General features: G+C 38.3%; 1 protein-coding gene across 2 annotated transcripts in view; it reads left to right on the top strand.

Annotated features, from left to right (window-relative positions):
- Window positions 1-19,136, top strand: part of LOC145766944 (DNA repair protein Ku80-like) — a 47,038-nt gene that overhangs the window by 11,765 nt on the left and 16,137 nt on the right. For both annotated transcript variants that reach the window (XM_082578655.1, XM_082578654.1), the window contains 2 exons: window positions 8,245-8,437; window positions 8,842-8,890. In XM_082578655.1, coding sequence (XP_082434781.1) covers window positions 8,245-8,437; window positions 8,842-8,890 — 242 coding nt within the window. The remainder of the gene's footprint in view (window positions 1-8,244; window positions 8,438-8,841; window positions 8,891-19,136) is intronic.

Below are 19,136 nucleotides of genomic sequence, written 5' to 3'. Positions count from 1 at the left end.
GGAAGACTAGGATGCCAAAGAAGTAGAAAGCAGGATATGAGAGCGGTACCGGTAGGAAATACAATAGTAGGCCTGTGGTAATTGGAGAAACTTCGAATGGGAGGATGATAGTGAATTGAATGTGGAAATGTTTATTTGACTGTTGGATAACTTGCTCGGGGGAATTTATTGGGGTCACATTTTCTGCATGCTTTTTTGTAAATTGTTTATTTGTTATTGTTGTGTCTCTCCAGAAGCATGATCTAACATGCTGTATGGTCTGTATATGTTATGTTTCAGTGCTGAAATGTCTGTATTGCTAAGAATGTGTTGTTAATTCAGTGAAATTGCTTCTTAGTACTTGAAAATTGAGCTGGCCCTATTTTTGGCACCTTGTTTTAGAAGTTGGCTCTTTTTTGGCCCTTTTTAAACGTGCAGTTGGCTTCTTGCCAAATTTACATCTGGTAACCCTGCCTAACGCTCAGAACAATGCAGGGCACTCTACCTTTGCGTGTCTCGGGAAAACCCAGCCCTGAGACACTGATGGTGGTGGGGTGTTATGTGGCACGAAACAGCTTAATCCGCTTTCAGGATTTTGCTCTGTTTCGGCACCACAAACATAAGTTGTTTATGGTAGAACACAAGGGTCGACTTGCCTTCGCTGAGCAACCCAACATCGGAAGCTCCCACTCTCATATGTAGGGCAACGCTGACCACAGGGTGTGAGGATTAGCGACCCTCCCCGCAGAAGTACGTACGGGTAGCTGGCTTTGTCTTAGCTTTTACTACTGGTATGCCAGTACAGTGACATGGACGACTTGTTGAGCGGTGGGATTGAAGATGCTACATGCAGTAGTAAAGATGAATCAGCAAATTTGGTTTCACCACCTTTAGAAATAGATACCTATCTCACGTTGTTGAAAGCATCGACTATATCTCTTCAAAATGCCCTTGTTTGGTGGAAAGCAAACAAAAACCAATTTTCTTGTTTATGTCAGTTAATTTCAAAATATTTTTGTGTACGGTACCTGCTACATCTGCTTCTTCAGAGATGTTTTTCAAGTGCAGGTTTAACTGCCACTAAGTTGAGATCTCGTTTGACTGGTGAAAATTTAGAAAGCCTAAATTTGTTACACTGCGATAAGCATTTTTTGTGATGTTCATTGTTTTTGTAAAGTCATAAAAATCATTAAAATGTGTCATGGTAAAAACTGTCAATTATTCTAGAATAGATATCTGTATTCTATATTCGGTTTCAGTATTCTAGAATAGCTAATTATTCTATTTTGCCCATCCCTAGCAATTATGCATAAGTGCACGCATGCAGTGGAATTACCGTAACTAGAAAACTAGACCTGATAGACAAAAACTGACTGCATTTTCGAAATCAGCGACCTCAAGTTAGCTAAAAACAGTTGAAATATCTTCGGCACCAAAAAAAAAAATTGTTTTTGTCGGCTAGTGTAATCAAACTCTTGAAAGAAATTTACACCAGTCTTGTTTGACAAGAAAATAATAGTTGAAAGATTGAAATATCCTTTCATTCGTGATGAATTCACTATGAAACATTACATGATTTCAGGGATTCATAGTATAGGGATCGCCAACTAAGCTGGATTTCTGACAAGCGGAGAGTAAAAGTGTTGCCAGATATTTTTTAAATTTTTAGAAAAACTAATCTTTTGGCAGTTTTTAAGAGTAGTGGTTGCCCAAAGCTTGTCTATAGATTTAAAAATTAAAACTAACCTGAAGTTTAAAGTTGCACAAGATCGAGTTAAAGTAGTTTGTAGTTGTGTTACTTTGCAATAAGAATGTGAATTTATGCACAAAATTTAAATAAAACTTAGAGAGGTTAAAATTGCAAAAAATATGATAGTTTAGTAAGTGAATAATAAATTTTCTTTAGATTAGTTTTAAAATAGCTATTCACGGGCAAGTTTTGGTCGACTATTTCTTTAAAAATACCAAAGTAATATTTTTTTAAAAATTAAAAAAATATCTGGCAACACTTTTACACTCTGCTTGTCAGAAATCCAGCCGAGTTGGCGATCCCTATACTATGAATCCCTGCATGATTTACATACATTTTACATTACCCGTAGATCACGCTGGTAATCGCTGGCCAGAAAATGGTCGCTGCACACACGGCAGTGCTTGTTGACTGGTGGGTTTTTGAGTTTCATCGCAGAGATCCATTTCTTAAGCTTGTCTTGATTATTCAGAGGTAAACGATAAAAGTGTACCCCTTTAAGTTTTTTCCGTTACTACAACCGGGAGCCATACAAAAAACCATCTCAACGCGTAAAAGTCAAGTATAAAATTGTTCTTTGTATATGTAGCCCACTTGTTTATAATTTATTTGTATACAAACTAGTGGTTCTGAATTCTGCCTGAACAACCAACTACGTCATCAAAGGTTTGGACCAATCATAATCCTTTAAATCAATATCCCTTTTATTAGATTTTTGAGCTAATGACAAACCCCCAAAAAAAATATTGTTACAAATCGCTTTTTCTCATAAAGATCTATGAATACAAAAGCTATGTATTTTCGTTGCAGTGCACCTTTAAACCGGCAATGCTTTTCACACAAAATGTTATATTGAACAGAAAAATATATTGTATTTTAATGCGCGTGTTCGGCATTTATTTGTTGTTAGTCCAGGTTTGCGTTGGCGAAAGCATTATAAATAAATTTCCGAACATGACTGATTTCATTTTTAGTTAAGTCAAATAATAACTACGCTAAACATTCAGTAAAAATATACCATAGCCTATATTCAAGTGGGTGGTAGGCTTGAGTGAAGAGAAACTTAGATTTCTGTCAAAACCCCAACTAGGTTTAATAACGGGCAAAGTCGCACCATTATGCTTGCAACTTGTAGCCAGGGTTCATATGCCCTATAGAAATATATTCATGTTGTTGAGCGTTGTCTCATACGTACTCACCACACGACCAATCCATCCCGAGTAGAAGTAATTGTGAAAGATAACAGATTAAGGCGACAATACTAGTGCTAGCAATATTTTTTGATGGTGCGGATAAATAAGTCCAAATCAAACAAGATGTTGTTACAACCCCAACAAGTTATATATTTTTGAAAAGGTCTTGAAATGCTCTATAAGATAGAAACAAACATTTCATGAAATAATAACAAACAAGCTAGTCAGCTGGCTTTGAAGCCAGAAAAAAAAAAAAATTAAAGCAAAAATATTTGAAACCTAAAAACATAAATGAGGTGCACCCTATCAAGTTGAAACTTTTTTACAGGGTACTATTAACAAAAAAATAATGGGAGGATTTTTTCCTAACTGATCAATGACGAAAAATATTGTGTCACAGAGTATACCACTTCAAAACAAGGTATTTTTATTTGCTTTTTTTCATTAAAAGGGTATTAGTTTGAATTTCAAAAAACTGTTTTGTTTGAATGCTCATGCTGCTGTGAACATTTCCTGAAAATTTGAAGCAGATTGGACAAGAAATGAAGAAGTAGATACATTTTTTGTTCAAAAAAACAACATTTTGAGAAAACTTCACTTAAAGTTAGCAACATTATAACAAAAATTTCCTCCTAAAAATGAAATCTGCCACCTCGAAGTCTTCCATTGCATCTTCTTACTGCTACGAGTGCTAAGAATGCCAACACTCAGCTCAAGTTAACATCTCTGACAAAGCTTGCAAAACTGATAAATCTCTAATTCAAATTGTATTTTAAAAATTTAATGCTAGCTAGAAGGAACTTTGGCTACTTATCACAAGTAAATTCCAGTTCAAAAATGCCAAATGATAGATTTTTTTGGAGTTCTGCAAGTGGTACTGAGGGTAAGAAAAACTATTTTTTTTGCACAAATGCGTTTGAAATTCAGTAAAAATTTTACATATTCAAAATCTTCATTAAATTTCCTATCTTTTAGAGTTAAAAAAAATTCAAAATTTTTTTTTTATCGGTAGTATTGTCGCCTTAATAAAAAGTTCCATCTGGCTGCAACGTGTGTTCAGGATGCATAGCAAATATCCTGTGGAGATGTGCTAATATCAAGAGTAGTAGAGCGTTGTCTCGCACCTCATCTCCACACGCGCATTAACCCTATATTGCCCAGATGGTGCTGAATCAGCACCAAGCACTTCACATTTGCTGTCGCGGCTTAACCACTGGCTCCACACATCCATGTTTTTTTGACTTTTCCAAAATATTATCGAATTTTATTGTGTGTAAATTTGGGCCTCCAACGTCTTATACTTTTCATGCAAACATATGCATTTTGAAATGTAATTGGTGAAATTTTGCTAAATTGCTCTTTTCGGAGAAGATAGTGTGTTTCTTTATTGCTCATATGGAGCGTTGCGCTAGCCGAGAATTGTCTGAAAACACAACCGCAAAAATGCGTGACTCATTTTCTAGTTGCCTTGAAGTTTGGCGTTGTCAATCAAACATTTGTGCTGAAAGAGAGTTTTACTTCATACACAAACCTTTCATCCAATAACATCATATTGCTGCAGTAAACGTAACATCCCCAGGAAACGTATAGAGGCGGCATGCAAAACCAAAGCACATTTTCTTGGTAGATGTCAATTTTTTTTTATCAAAATGCTTGCTACTGATTTCAACGTTTGAACGGAACGCTGATCTTTAGTCAATTTGCTAAATAAAAAATCTTGTTTGCTATGAGATTCATACAAATTGTAACTTATGATGTCACAATTCTTTGTGCGAGATGGACTTTTCTCTTTTGGAAATAATCTTCAAACGAAATCTATGAATTCCTTTCCTAACAACAAAGCTGTACACATTTATCTACTTTACCTTCAACACTGGGAAGTGGCAATGACAATACAAAAGCTTTCATTCAAAAACGTCATATCACTGCAAACTTGGATTTTCTCCAGTCTCCTAAATGTTTAAAGGCCAGTTGCAAAGTGCAACCACATTTTCTGGACAGATTTATTTTTCATGAAAGTGCTTGGTGCGAGTTTCATCGTTTCAACGCAAATGCTGATTCGGTCAATCTACCAAGTGAGCATATTTCTTTGTTTACCTTTGTAGACAATGAATTAACGTTATGAAAGCGAATTTGTTGGCTGTGTCACAACTACAAAAAACGAGTAGCCTATTTAGTCTAGATAACAACGTATGGTTTTCGAAGTGTTTGATCAGAATTTGATCACTCTTCTCTGTGTACGTGCTTGTTATTATTATTTTTTGCATCGATCATCTGCTTTTGGCTACGTAACTCAAAGAAAATCATAATTTGTTGCCGTCATAATGCACCGGCTATAAAATCCATCACAGTAAAATCTTCTAAATGGTGGCATTTCGCCCCATGATGGTCAAATTTCCGATAGACGGCGAGACTATAGCTACGCGCTGTTGTAATGCAACATTGTGCATTCTCCAATGACGTAATTTTGAAACGTCAATTCAACGCAAGTCAATTTTAACCGTTTTAATTGTCCATTGATCTTATAATTATTGTTTGTTCAACATTTCTCCTATCTTGGGAAGGAAAAGGGGGAAAACGAAACTTGTGACGTCACAATTCTGTGTGAGGTGGACGTTTTTCTCTTGGGAGTAATCTTCAAACGAAATCTATGAATTCCTTTCCTAACAACAAAACTCTACACATTTATCTACTTTACCCTCAAAACTGGGAAGTGGCGATGACAATACAAAAAGCTTTCATTCAAAAACGTCATATCACTGCAAACTTGAATTTTCTCCAGTCTCCTAAATGTTCAAAGGTCACTTGCAAAATGCAACCATATTTTCTGGACAGATTTATTTTTTATGAAAGTGCTTGGTGCGAGTTTCATCGTTTCAACGCAAATGCTGATTCGGTCAATCTACCAAGTCAGCAATTTCTTTTGTTTACCTTTGTAGACAATGAATCAACGTTATGAAAGCTAATTTTCTGGCTCTGCCGTACCTAGAAAAAAACGAGTATTTACTCTAATAACGTATGGTTTTCGAAGTGTTCGATCAGAACATTGATCACTCTTCTCTGTGTACGTACTTGTTATTATTATTTTTTTTTGCATCGATCACCTGCTTTAGGTTACGTAACTCAAAGAAAATCATAATTTGTTGCCGTCATAATGCACCGGCTATAAAATCCATCATAGTAAAATCTTCTAAATGGTAGCATTTTGCCCCATGATGGTCAAATTTCCGATAGACGGCGAGACTATAGCTAGGCGCTTTCGTAATGCAACATTGTACATTCGCCAATGACGTCATTTTAAGGGAAGTCAATTTGCAAGCGTTGTTTTGTCTGCTGTTCTTATGTATATAATTATTTTTGTTCAACATTTCTCCTATCTTGGGAAGGCAAAGTGCAAAAGTGAGACATGTGACGTCACAATTCTTTGTGCGAGAAAACTTCTCTTGGAAATAATCTACAAACGAAGTGTATAAATTTCTTTTTTAGTAGCAACTGCATATATATATTTCTCGCTTTACCTTCAAAACTGGAAAGTGGCAATGAGAATAGATACGCGCAACTACCAAAGTATTATTGCTTGAAGTAATATTAATACTAGTTCTGTACAAGTTTGTGCATTCTATAGTTATTCTCAAACTTGAAGTTCTTTGTAGAGCAAGATAAAGTTTCTGAATAGGTTTAAGAATTTCATTATTCTTATTTAATTAATGTTCACAAAATTAACTGCATTATCTTTCTATTTAAATAAAGATATTGCAATCAATATTTTTAAACCTTTGTTTCACTGATTAAACATTTATGTCAATGAAAAGACGACTGTTACACCAGTGCTGAGAAGGAAGCATTTGAAGTGAGCGTAGATACCTTCTTGTAAATCGCAGAGGGCTGACGCCTATATCCATTAGGAATGAAGCTACCCTCTTTTTCCTAAGCATTGCCCAGACAGACACTTGGTCACTTGCAGACGTTGAATCAAAGCTAAAAAGGATTACTTTGGTGGCTGGTCTTTTATGTTCATGTAGATAAAATTTATTTATGTTTTAAAAGTCACAATCAGGGTCTCATTTTATAAGTTATTTTGATAATTATGAATCCATTTATCGAATGTGGGCAACAATTTCTAACATCTTTTATGCCTTTAACCTTCTAAAGATTTAGATATCTAGGCTATACTTTAGAAATGGCAAGATTAAATTTCACTACCGAAGAACTGCTGCAACAAGTATTGCAAGATTTTGACAATGAAGAAAACGATTATAATGAACTTTGTTCATCGAGTTCTGATAATAGTGATGATGCAATGGAATTATCAGCATCAACAGCTCCATGCATCGAAGAAGTATTTACTGAGTGATAGAAGTATTGCAACTGAAAATGAAGAACCACAGTATAGAAACGTTTTTGAAGCTGGTCGTAGAAGAAAAGTTCCAACAAAATATCGTCTGGTTCATGACGTCAGCTCTGCTTTAGATTCACAAAACTATGATGCTATGCAATATGATTCAACGGAAAAAGTATTCACAACCTATCTGGAAAAACCAAAAAATAAAAGCGACTCTGGGAGGATCATCACTTGGGAAAACATTCAACCTGTATACAGTGGAAGGAACAACCGAGCTAACGTCTTACATGGACACAGTGGAGTGAGAGGCGTGGCTGAAGATGTTGCTTCTCCGCTTCAAGCGTGGCATTTATTCTTCACACAAAACATGCTAAGCCAAATCGTTGATGAAACCAACCAAAGAATTGTGCATTTGATGGCAAGCATCCCTGAAATCGGGTTGGCTTCCACAATCCACACCGTATGTAGGAGTAACAAACAACCAAGAAATGCTGAGTTTGATTGGTCTGTGCTATATCAGAGCCTTCAGTCGCATCAAACCTTGCAGAGGTCGCAATGGTTTTCAAGGACATTTTGACGTTATAAAGTATATACTTGCTGTGTGACTGTTAGCAGGTAGCATGTTACTTTTATCGATTGATAGCTGTAACTCGCTACTTTAGCCTAAGTAGCGGGTACCACACTACTTTTAAAGTAGTGGATGCCCACCTCTAAATTTTTCCTGCTACTTATTGATGTTTGTTGTCCAAATCAGTCACGGTTTGCCTTTGTCCCTTTTTTTGTTTATATTCTTGTTCGGTTCATTAATGATCTTTGTAATGAATTTTTCTCTCTTGGGTATCCAGAATATTTTAATTTTCCTGTTTTACTATGTGTACAGAATTTTCTTTTCTTGAGGTGATGATTGTTTTCCTAAATAGTATGTCTCAAGCTTGACGTCAAATGTTGAGAATGAGATAAAGGATTTTTTTTTTCAACAGATATTTGCAGATTCAAAAGACCAAGTTGCTCTTGTGTTGTTTGGCTGTCAAGAAACTGCCAACCAGCTTGCTGATGAACAAGATGGCACTTCCTACAGCAACATCTCAATAGCTTCCCATCTTGGGGTTGCCACCTTTGATTTGCTCAATCATGTCACCAGCAATATCAAGCCTGGGAACACAACCACTGACTGTGAGTTTCAATATCTTTGGAATGTACAGTAGCTGAAGCGAATGCATAGAATTGAGAATGGAAATGGTATCTATTTTTTTTTCAGTTTTCCACTACAATTGATATAATACTTGCCTCTTAGCTAGGCCATATCTTTTATATCATAACTTCAAGCAAGGTTTTTATTACTAAGCTATGCTCTAACATTTTCAAATTTTTGTTATAATTTTATGCTGCACAGTACTTATATATATTTTATGCTATATCTTGAAATGAAACATGACATTGAAGTTTCATTTTGTAGTATGCCTTGTTAAGGAATCAGTGGTTCATGTTTTGCAAATGAAGACACAAATAAGCTGTGCTCAGGTGACCTAAGTAAGCAATTTGGAATTTTCCTGTAATATTGTTTGTGTGCTTTTTAGTTTTGGATGCTCTCACAGTCTGCTTGGATCTTCTTCACAATAACACCAGGTTAACAACTCACATTGTATTGTTGGTCTTCAATATATCAGTTAAACATTATTGCAAATATTTTTCACAGTTTTATTCTGGTTTGTAATTTTTTATTTGCTATTACCACTCATCAGTGCGATGCGGTACAATTTGCCATATTGGTGCATTGACAATAGTAATAATTGCGTTCACTGCATCCATTACGGTATCGATACCGTATGTGATGGGTGATGACCTTGGTTGGTCTGGCACTGGATACATCTCACCATAAAACTACCTGGTGCAGAGTCTACTTTCCGTTAAATGCATTTTGGCTGTGCAGTAGGGTGTCCTATTTTTATGTCTTTGCTTCAATTTTTTTACTCCCACTTTTTACGTGGTGCCTGTAAGGGTGTTGCAGGCACCCCTGAAAAAATTAGACTTAGTCCGATCACTCCTACTTTTTTCCAGTGGTGGTTTTATGAAAAAACACTTCAGTTCAAATTTCAGCTCATTCGGATCAAATTTACCTACAGCAGAAAAATTTGTAATATGACCATAAACAGCGCACAGTGACCGGATGCCTGCGTCCCACACCATTGGACATTATGGACAATCTTCCTATTCTCACTGGCATCCAACCCGCTGAGCTTTGTTGTGAAGAAGCCACTCAGTTGACGGGCACTGGAGCCTAACCATCTTCTCTACCACAAGATCTCTGCTCTCCCAAACAAGCACCCCCGTCGACTGAAATCAAGACACCCGTTCGTGCCAGCCGGTCAACTTCTGATCAACGAAGCTGATGAACAAGACATCTCTGCGGCTACTTGGGCGGACCATAAATGGAATTCTGAATGGAAGTCAAGTACCACCAGACTGCATTCATTCATCACCGACACACGCCCCATTGGCCTGACACTACAAAGACAGGTATGGGTGCGCCTCAACCGTCTTCGTACGGGGGTCGGGCTTTTCCGCTCAACCATGTACCAATCAGGAATGGCCTCTTTCCCTTCTTGTAAATGTGGTGCTGAGGAACAGACTGCAGACCACATCATCAATGACTGTACCATCTTCAAGCCACCTAATGGAGTGAAAGTTCTGCGCGTCATGGACGATGAAACTAAAGATTGGCTGCTCTCTAGTCGTCTTCCAGTGTATTCCGGGAACATTGTGAATCTGGGGTGGTAAAGACGCTTGGCCATAGGCGCCGACTCCAAGGGGGCGGGGGGGGGGAGGGGTGGCGCCCCTTCGTGAACTTAGCTCGGGGTGGCTGCCCCCCGCAAATTATTAAAAAAAATCCTAAATCAAATGTTTCTAAGTTCAGATTTGCGTTAGTTTGACCTTCATTGCGGATCGATCTCAATTAAAAGATCTATTTGTTGCAACAAGAGCGCTGCTCCTAAGATAACAAAAGAAACAGAAGTACGGTAGCTGTAAACGCCAGCATGGTGCCGTTGAAGCATAGTAACAATGATTGAAATACGCTTTTCTTAATTTCTTCTGCTTTGTTTTTTCTTGGGAGTGTCAATTTTCCTTGGGTCTTTTCTTTCTTACTTTAATACCAAAACTTAACAAATTTTGTTGCATCATGCTGTAATAGCCTACTCGTATAATCTAATTTAGTAACCAACTATCAAAATTTAGTAACCAGCCGTATCATTGTTACTCGGAGATCAAAGCCAGACATTGTGACGTAAAACTTGAACTAAATTGTGCATGATTAGTGTAGAACAGGGATCACCAAACTACGGCCCGCGGACTGATTTCATCCGGCCCGCTACGTGTTGCGGAAATAAGAGCTGCACTACAACTGTTAAGGAAAAAAGTTACCAAACTTTTTGTAAAGGACTGACGTTGCTGTTGAGCTACACGCAACTTGCTTGTCCTGCTAAGTGCTAAATAATGATTTTTTCATATTGTTTTTTCTTATGACATCACAAACTTTGTTGTTCAAAACACCAATGTTTGATCAGTGCGATATCTCTGTTAGGCAAATCATACCAGCCAGACTAGACATCATAAGCAGAATGATTTGGACAATTTAAGTCAATGGAGATTCTAAATAGTTGTATATCTTTTCGCAATTTGCATCCGGCCCGCAGCTGTAATCTCGCAGCAATCCGGCCCTCAGAGAAAAAAGTTTGGTGACCCCTGGTGCAGAAGTACCTGTACTCCTATCGATTCTTAGCGAAGAATTCACCTTTGTTACACTGATTCAATGCCATTAATTGTTGAAGCAATGTAAAAATCGAAAGTTTTCCTTGAATGGAAGCTAAGGGATACAGTATTCACATTTTCTAGATGCGCGCTATAATGCGCTGGAAATTATATTCTCGCAACAACTGTTCGTGCTATGCAATGACGATTTGTATCGCTAGTTCCTGTGTTATTTCTCGGCGGACAAATATGACCGATCTAGATGGTACTTCTCACGGACATCACATGCTGTGACGACGGACATGTCCGATGTCCGCCATGAATTTCGAGGCGTGAGCCTACATTATAAAGCTTGGCGATATACAATGGCATATAGACGCAAACAAACATCAATGCTGACAAACAAACATAAGCATTTTGAATGTAAGCAATCAGTTGGCTAGAAAGTTTGCCCCGCGGCGATTTTCAAAACCCGGCGCCTATGCCCTTGGCCCCAGAGGCTTACACGAAGATGAAGAGTGTTCAGTTTGTGCTTTTCAGTCCGGAGTGTCGTTACGGTTATAGTGCATAGCCTAGTCAGTTTTATCTTATATTGCAGATTTAAATAATTCCTGATGAGCACACAAGTACATGTCGAAAACGTTTGAATTTATTTTTAAATATATGTTGTATTTTGTTGTGTAGTAAACTAAATATGTTAAACCTGCTAAAGCTTGTTTTGTCTGTCTATGGTTCAACAAAGCAAATTCTCTACTAAAACTTTATTTTTTCATATTGTTTCCCGACGAGTCCTGATTTCTCTCGGAGGCCCTGGTCACTGGTCAGGCCATTGCATTCCAATAGCTTAACATTTTTTTGCTTTGGCATTCTTCGATTGAATATATTGTTGTACCTGGATTTTTTACTTATGCACAATAGGGAAGGTCGTCAATGCACTTTTTTTGTCAAATCACTTAACAACTCGGCTCAGATAGGAGGCTTAGGTCACAAACAAACAAATAATCCTTTTTTAGATTGGACCACGGGAAAACGCCGCACAAAAAAAGCAATATCAGTATCACCAAAATAAAGTAAAAAACGTTTTTCCTTCCCCCTAAAAAACGTAATTAAAAAAAATAGAAAATACACAAAACGACCCTAACAGTCAAAAACAATCAAAGAAGGGTTTTATCCTTTCTGGCGTCAAACTAAACCCTTCAACTATTGTGCCGAGCGTACTGGAAGCGAAGTGATTCGTGTCTAAACGGAGCCGTTTTCGTGCATGAACGAGCTTGTTTTTGTCGACTACTATCGTCGAATTGAAATCATCTTTTGTGTCCAGTAATGTTGCAGTGACGAGGGCAGCAGCTGCTGCTCGACTCGGAATTCCATACCTTTCCGCCTCACGTGCAACTGTACGAAAATCGAAAGTACATCGCTCCTGCTCTTCTTCGAGTTCTTCTCTGCCGATTGAGCACTCTGAAGGGAAGCGCCTTCTGGGAGATTCTTCTGTATTGTCGCCATCCGAGACATTCTTCGCGTTCCTTCCACTCGCTTCTCCCTCGAAAGCAGTTGCTCCTTCCACTTGTCCCTCTTCCTCTCATGTTTTACCGGCTCCCAATCGATGTTTCCAATGAAACCAATGCGTGCTCCGCGTTGGTCCTTAACGAAATCAACCTTGCGTGAATGCAGTAATTTGTCGTCAAACGACATCCAAAAGAGTGTCGAGGCAAAGACTGGCCTTCATTGAACCTTTCCATTCAGCTGTCTTTCTCGCCGCGGGGATTGTATTCTTCGTCTTAACCATGGCCCATTCCTTCAGAATCTTCTTGATCACTCCCTCACGCGTGATGATCGCCACTGTGGCGAAATCTTAGATACTTGTTATCTTCAGTGTTGTACGCGTCATTGAAATATATTGACGGCGTCAGCGCGAATTGCCTAAAAACTTGACGGCGTAAAGTACTGCGTAAGCTCTTAAAGAAATTGACGGCGTCAGCGCTAATTTCTAGCGCTATTTTTTGCCAGCGTCTTATAAAACGGAAATATCTCAACCAAGTTTAGGCTAACAATAGCTATAAATAAAGAGCAGGTAGGCCTATTATGTTTTGAGACTGTATTGTAATTAGCTACTTAACTTATTAGTAGGGCCATTTTAATTTGACCCAGCCTAAAAAAAAAATTTCTGACTTTATTTTTATCAAATTTTGACTTTATTTTGAACTAACGAAATTGCTTATTTATAGAGGGTACAGTTCTTTCTTGAATTGATACCACTTACCAAAACATAATGATGTGTCGATTTCAGACCCAAACGTAATACTTTGTCGAAAAGTCAAGGTGTTTTATGGATTATAAAAAGTTCGTTGTGTTTTATAGCGATAGGAAAATCTCCACAAATCTAACTTTTGCTGAAGACAGAAGACGATTTAGCTTGCTTAGGCATTTTTGTACTACAGAATGTCATTAGGCTAGGCTATTCCTAAAATCAAAACTGTTGATCTTCGAAAAGACCATATTTGTGAAGAGGGAGTGTTTCATAAAAATTATGTAACGACGTAACAATGAATAAACAAAGGACAATTTGCGATAAAAGTTACTGCTGATCCGTGGTCATTGTGACATATTCCTGCTTTTATGGGTTAATATGGTTTAATTGTGTCGCAGTTCCTGATTTGCAATGCTTCCACGAGGATTTTGACAAAAATTACTCTCTAGAAACACAGAATTAAGTTTGTTAAAAGCCATAATTTGACAAATTTCGACTTTATTATCAATTTTGACTTTATTTTGACCTATAAACTTCTTAGAAACAGTCCCTTAGGTGCTGAAAACAACTTTATTCTTTGATTTGTGGATAAACAAAGTCCTTAAAAAATTTTGACTTTATTGGCTTTTGCGGGCCCTGCTTATTAGTTATTTCCTTGCAGAAAAACAAGCATTTCAAAACGTTTGTCTGACAATCTGCTGCGTTTGGGACGCGTATTGTCCTTTCCAAGTGAAAACATGCGTTCCATAACAGCGCTGGTTGGTATTGGTGTGTTGTATTTCAAAAACAAGTTGAAAACGTTTAGGCTACTCGAAAAGGTATCACTGTTCCAAGCATGCTGTGATAGTTTAGCATGTATAAATATTTTAGCGAGGTCCACTGCACCAATATCGCTCTTTTCAGGGGCATAAAGCTCTTGAAATAAAGTATCTTCAACGTCCGCGATGCCATTCATGGATTTTTCGCTTTCTGTCTCTGATCCCTCGTTCTCAATACATGTGTGATCACCATTTGGCGAACTTCTTCCGCGTGTATTCCAGGGAGCCATTCCAACCAACGCAAAAGCCGGTAATTCGGATGAGTCGCGTTGGCCAGAATACATTGTGAAACTCTTATTGTGTAACGAGATTTTCCATGAAAAAAAATGACGCATAGCGCTTGACGCTTAAAATCGGCAAAATAGTTGACGGCGCTATCACTTCCGTCAACTGAAAAATAAATTGACGGCGCTAGCCTCAGCGTCAACAAAAAGTTGACGCCGTCAAATGACGCCGTCAAATTGACGGCGTCAACGTACAACACTGGTTATCTTAGTCGCCACTGCTTCCGCCATTTCACGCAGCCCCATTTCCTTCTTGTAATCTCCGGTGTCCTTCTTTTTCATGATTTTTTATTCTTCTTTTACTCGGGCGCAATATCTGAGAACGTCACCACTGGTGGGAAGAACTAGCTCATTTCTTTGGCAAAGCCGAGCACCGGATCAGCAGATCGAGTATATGCGGCCATGTTATAACTATTACAGACCAATTAACTGCAATTAATTGATAAACTGCGGGCGGTACTGATTGTATTCAATCAATCAATGTAAAATACAGCTGGTAGGCTACCACTACCACTACGAATTACTCGACTGAATACCTGCAATAAATTGCGAATCGTGTTTTAAACTTCCCTCCACTTCACTATTGTGAATAAATTTTTCCACTGAAACAGAACCCAATTATACTTTCTTCATTCAGTAAGCTAACACCCTACCTGTTCGGGTCTGCTACTATTCGGTGAGTCCGATTCAGTGAGTCCGATTCGGTTAGTCCGATTCGGTGAGTTCCTAACCCTTAACCTTAACTCCTAACCCCTAACCCTAAAATGGCAATGATAATTAGGCTACGGTACCCAATAATTTAAAAAAAAAATTCAAAAAATCACCGAATAGGGAATTGGACTCACCGAATTGGACTCACCGAATCGGACTCACCGAATCGGACTCACCGAATCGGACTCACCGAAACGGGCCATTCCGACCTGTTCTGCCTTCTCTGAGCACTGGTACTTACCTGATACCTGAGTAGTCCATATACTAGAGCTCGACCGATATCACTTTTTCAGGCCGATACCGATATTTATGAAATTTTTAGGCCGATACCGATATTTATGAATTTTTTAGGCCGATACCGATATATTTCAACCGATATATATCAACTACGAAAAATTTGTTCTTACCCACACCAAAGATTCTTGAATCGTGGTGTTGTGTCACATGTAGTGTAGGCATGTAGAAACAGTAACTGGGAGCATAATTCTTCACCCATCACCATTTTCAGTCCGTTTATATGATACACTTTGTCAGCATTTGCCTTGTCGGAACGGAAATATAGATTTTTGTTTGCTTGTTGCGCATAATGAAGAAGCAGGACCAACAGATCTGTGTTTTCTCCAATCAACATTGTCGAGTGTGACACTGCACTAAGAACAGCAGCCTTCACAATCGGAACATCAGCACCCCCTGGGGCATTGATCACTTCGCAGCCTTTAGGCTACCCCAGGGGTGGGCAAACTTTTTATGTCGAGGGCCGCATTTAGAATCTGGATTTGTTCGAGGGTCGCAGTATAGTACAATTAAGATTATAAGCCAAAACATAAAGTCTAACATAGTCATAGTACATACGTACATACATAGTACATACCGTACGTAACATAGTACATAACATAGTAAAACACAAGCTTTTATTTATTTTCAAAGTGACGAAAGAAACGGAGATTTTATATACAGTAGCCTACATGCTGTGTTACATAAAAGATATACAAAATGTTTGTCTTAATTATTTAAATACAACCCACATCAAGATAACACTTTGCCAGACGCACTTTGAGCGAATTAAACAGAATACATCTGTGAGCGAATTAACATAATCAGAAAAACTGTCACAATCGCCGCTTTTCTCTCTACCAACACCAAGAGTCTTGGCCTTGATCCAAGACTAAAACGAAAAAGGAAGTCTCATGATTAGAGCGATGTTTGTCACTAAAGTTACTTTTTTTTTAGTTGTAGCCTACCAATTAACAAAGGAATTGTAGAACCAAACTCCAACAATGCGACAAAAATACTATAATTTTTCTTTATCAAGATGAAATATATGAAGAAAAAGTTTAATTAAGTCATTGTAGTAATTAACATATTCAAGCAATTTTAGGATTATTTTTTTATATAATTGCTTCAGGCTTTCGCGGGCCGCACAGAAAGTTGTTTCGGGCCGCATGCGGCCCACGGGCCGTAGTTTGCCCAGCTCTGGGCTACCCCGAAGTGTTTTACTGATCAGGTCAATCATTTTTTGTTTGTTCATGTTCATCATGATTCAAGTTCATGTACATTAACGTCATCCTCGGCCACAACACCAATCACAATATTCCTCAGAATTTGATCCTGAGAAAAAGGTACAGAACCAGCCAGTGATGTCTTCTGCGCTTCATTGGCAAAGCGGAGTTGCATAATTTCAATCCTAGTCTTCTCTGTGATGTTGAGTTGTGATATGTTGTGCCTTGGAATCATACGGTTTGCTTTCTGACCCAGTGTCAAGGCAGCAATCATTCCCATCTCGTGGAAAGACCCCTTCCCAGCCAGGGTGATAATATTATGATCAACATTGTCAGCTGCAAGTAACATTTTACTCTCGAGTAGGTGTATGTTCTCTAAAACAATAGATTCTGATGCTACAGTGCTACACAATCAGCTGCATTATTTTCAAACTTCTGCGTAAGAAAAATAATATCCCATATTGTGTAAAGTATCAACAAGAAATCTCGACCTGTACAAATGATGTCCTTGAACAGCAAGACCAAATCGCAATAGTCCGATCACCGCTCGTGGTCTGACAGCTTGGACAACAGCTTGGCCTATACTTGCAACCTTTTGCTTTGTGTCTTTTCCTACAAATAAGGAACTCAACAGTGTTCGCAAAGTTTCAGGCAAGTAGCCTACATTAGAGCAGGACCGAGATCGAGTGTCGGCTGCGTAGCCGAGTTGTGAGAACGTCTGCGTGATGTTCGAAAGGACGTGGGTTCGACACCGCTCCAGAGCACACGGCTGTGTCTCGGCAAAGACAGTTGGAACGCCAAAATAAGGGGAGCAGCTGACTCGAAGACTATATGTCACTTCGCTGCTTCCTGTCGTCTGTTGTATCGCAGTGTTACTGTATGTTATGTATCGCAATGGGTGCAAATAAAACACGATTTTTATTATTATTATTGAGTGCGTTTGTGCTTGGATAGTGATCATTATCAGATGGAACATCACTTTTGATGAGCCTTGCCGCAGTTCTAATTATTTCTCTCTTTTGTGACGGTTCATCATCCTCATGCCTTGTTTTTAGGTAATGAGATCGGAGGATTCGGATGTTTTCTCATAGTGACAATGTCATGAAGGCCCTGACCTTCAGCTATATAAATAGATTCACCGTATTGTTTGTATAATTGGGTTTTCAGATATTTTGATCCATGAAGGCAATCATCATTTGCTAAAAATTTCTTTATTTTATATCTGAGGTCTGATATCGTTAAACTGTTCTTCATCATTCTGTTCAAGATGGGAACACAGCTTTAGAAATGCCTGGTCATGTTCCTCATCCCTCGGTCACCCAGATTTTTGACGTTTTTCCTCAGGTACTCTGACGCATTGCAAGGGTACGTTAAATCCATGTATAAAATTAACACTACAAGAATGATGGTATAAACAGTCTGCAGCATGCAAATCACCACCGTAATATTCAATACGACCTTTCACGGCGAATGACCAATCGTCAGAACGTCTCTCACAACACTCTAATATAGTCCTTGCAAAAACATCTGTTTTGAGGAAACTAAAGTCAGGTCTGTCCGTGAGAACTCGAGTCCCACAAAACAAACAATCAGTCTTACTGTCGCAATTGCCATCAAGAATTTGAACACTTCGTTTCCTTGTGACGCAGGACCCACTTTCCTCTTTGTTCTTCTTTACGACAGTCTATGTGTAGGCTACTTTTCGAGTAGCTGTCGCAACAATGTTGTCCCCTTTATTAGTACTGGCAGCATTAATCCCATCAGCACCCTTTTGACGCAGTATACTGGAGGCTTCAGAAGCTTGAATTTCTTTGTCACAGACCGTAATTTCTTAGCAGGCATTTTCCCTGAACCCTTTTTCCGTGTATCCGTATACCAAAACTTTGCCAATGTGAAATAATTGCAGTATGAAATTTACTTTTAAATGAGCACCAACACTAACAATAATTTCATAAAAATTGAATAATTCAGTATTTGTACACCCTCCATTTTGAAAAAAATGGCGGAATTTCGAAAATAGCGGATAACCTTTTTCCCCAAAATATCTTCACGGGGATTTTTTTGGTCATTGTGCACAATGAACAGAACCGATGTGCAAAATTACAGCTTAAACCAATTAAGTCAAGGTAAAACCCTTCAACGACTGGACTATAAGGTGATTTAGAGAAGTGTGTGATTGTCCATCCTGGAAACATGGCCGACCCAACGTAGTTGTCTTTTTAACAGAGATGATTCAATGCTAGAGACAGTTGGAACAAACATGTCCCAGTGTCTGGGTCTCTGGGACATGTTTGCTCCAGTGAATGTTCCGAATAAATCTAAGGCAACGCTTTTTTCACCTATAGGCACCGCATAAAAGCTGGGAGCAATAAATTTGTATCATTGACCCAAAAGTGGGACACCCTACTGTGCAGTTATTTTTTTGCCAAGTTTGAATTTTTTTAACAGCCTGATCACTTCATTAACACATTAACATGATAACAAAATTGTGATGTAATTGCAACATTAATGCACAGAAAAATTCTTCATCAAGCAATATGTGTTTAATTGAAAATAGGCTTTGGG

Source organism: Aplidium turbinatum, chromosome 3, assembly GCF_918807975.1.
Source record: "Aplidium turbinatum chromosome 3, kaAplTurb1.1, whole genome shotgun sequence".
Classification (NCBI taxonomy): domain Eukaryota; kingdom Metazoa; phylum Chordata; class Ascidiacea; order Aplousobranchia; family Polyclinidae; genus Aplidium; species Aplidium turbinatum.
Note: the sequence above shows the minus strand (reverse complement) of the source record. Positions and strands in the feature narration are given on the sequence as shown.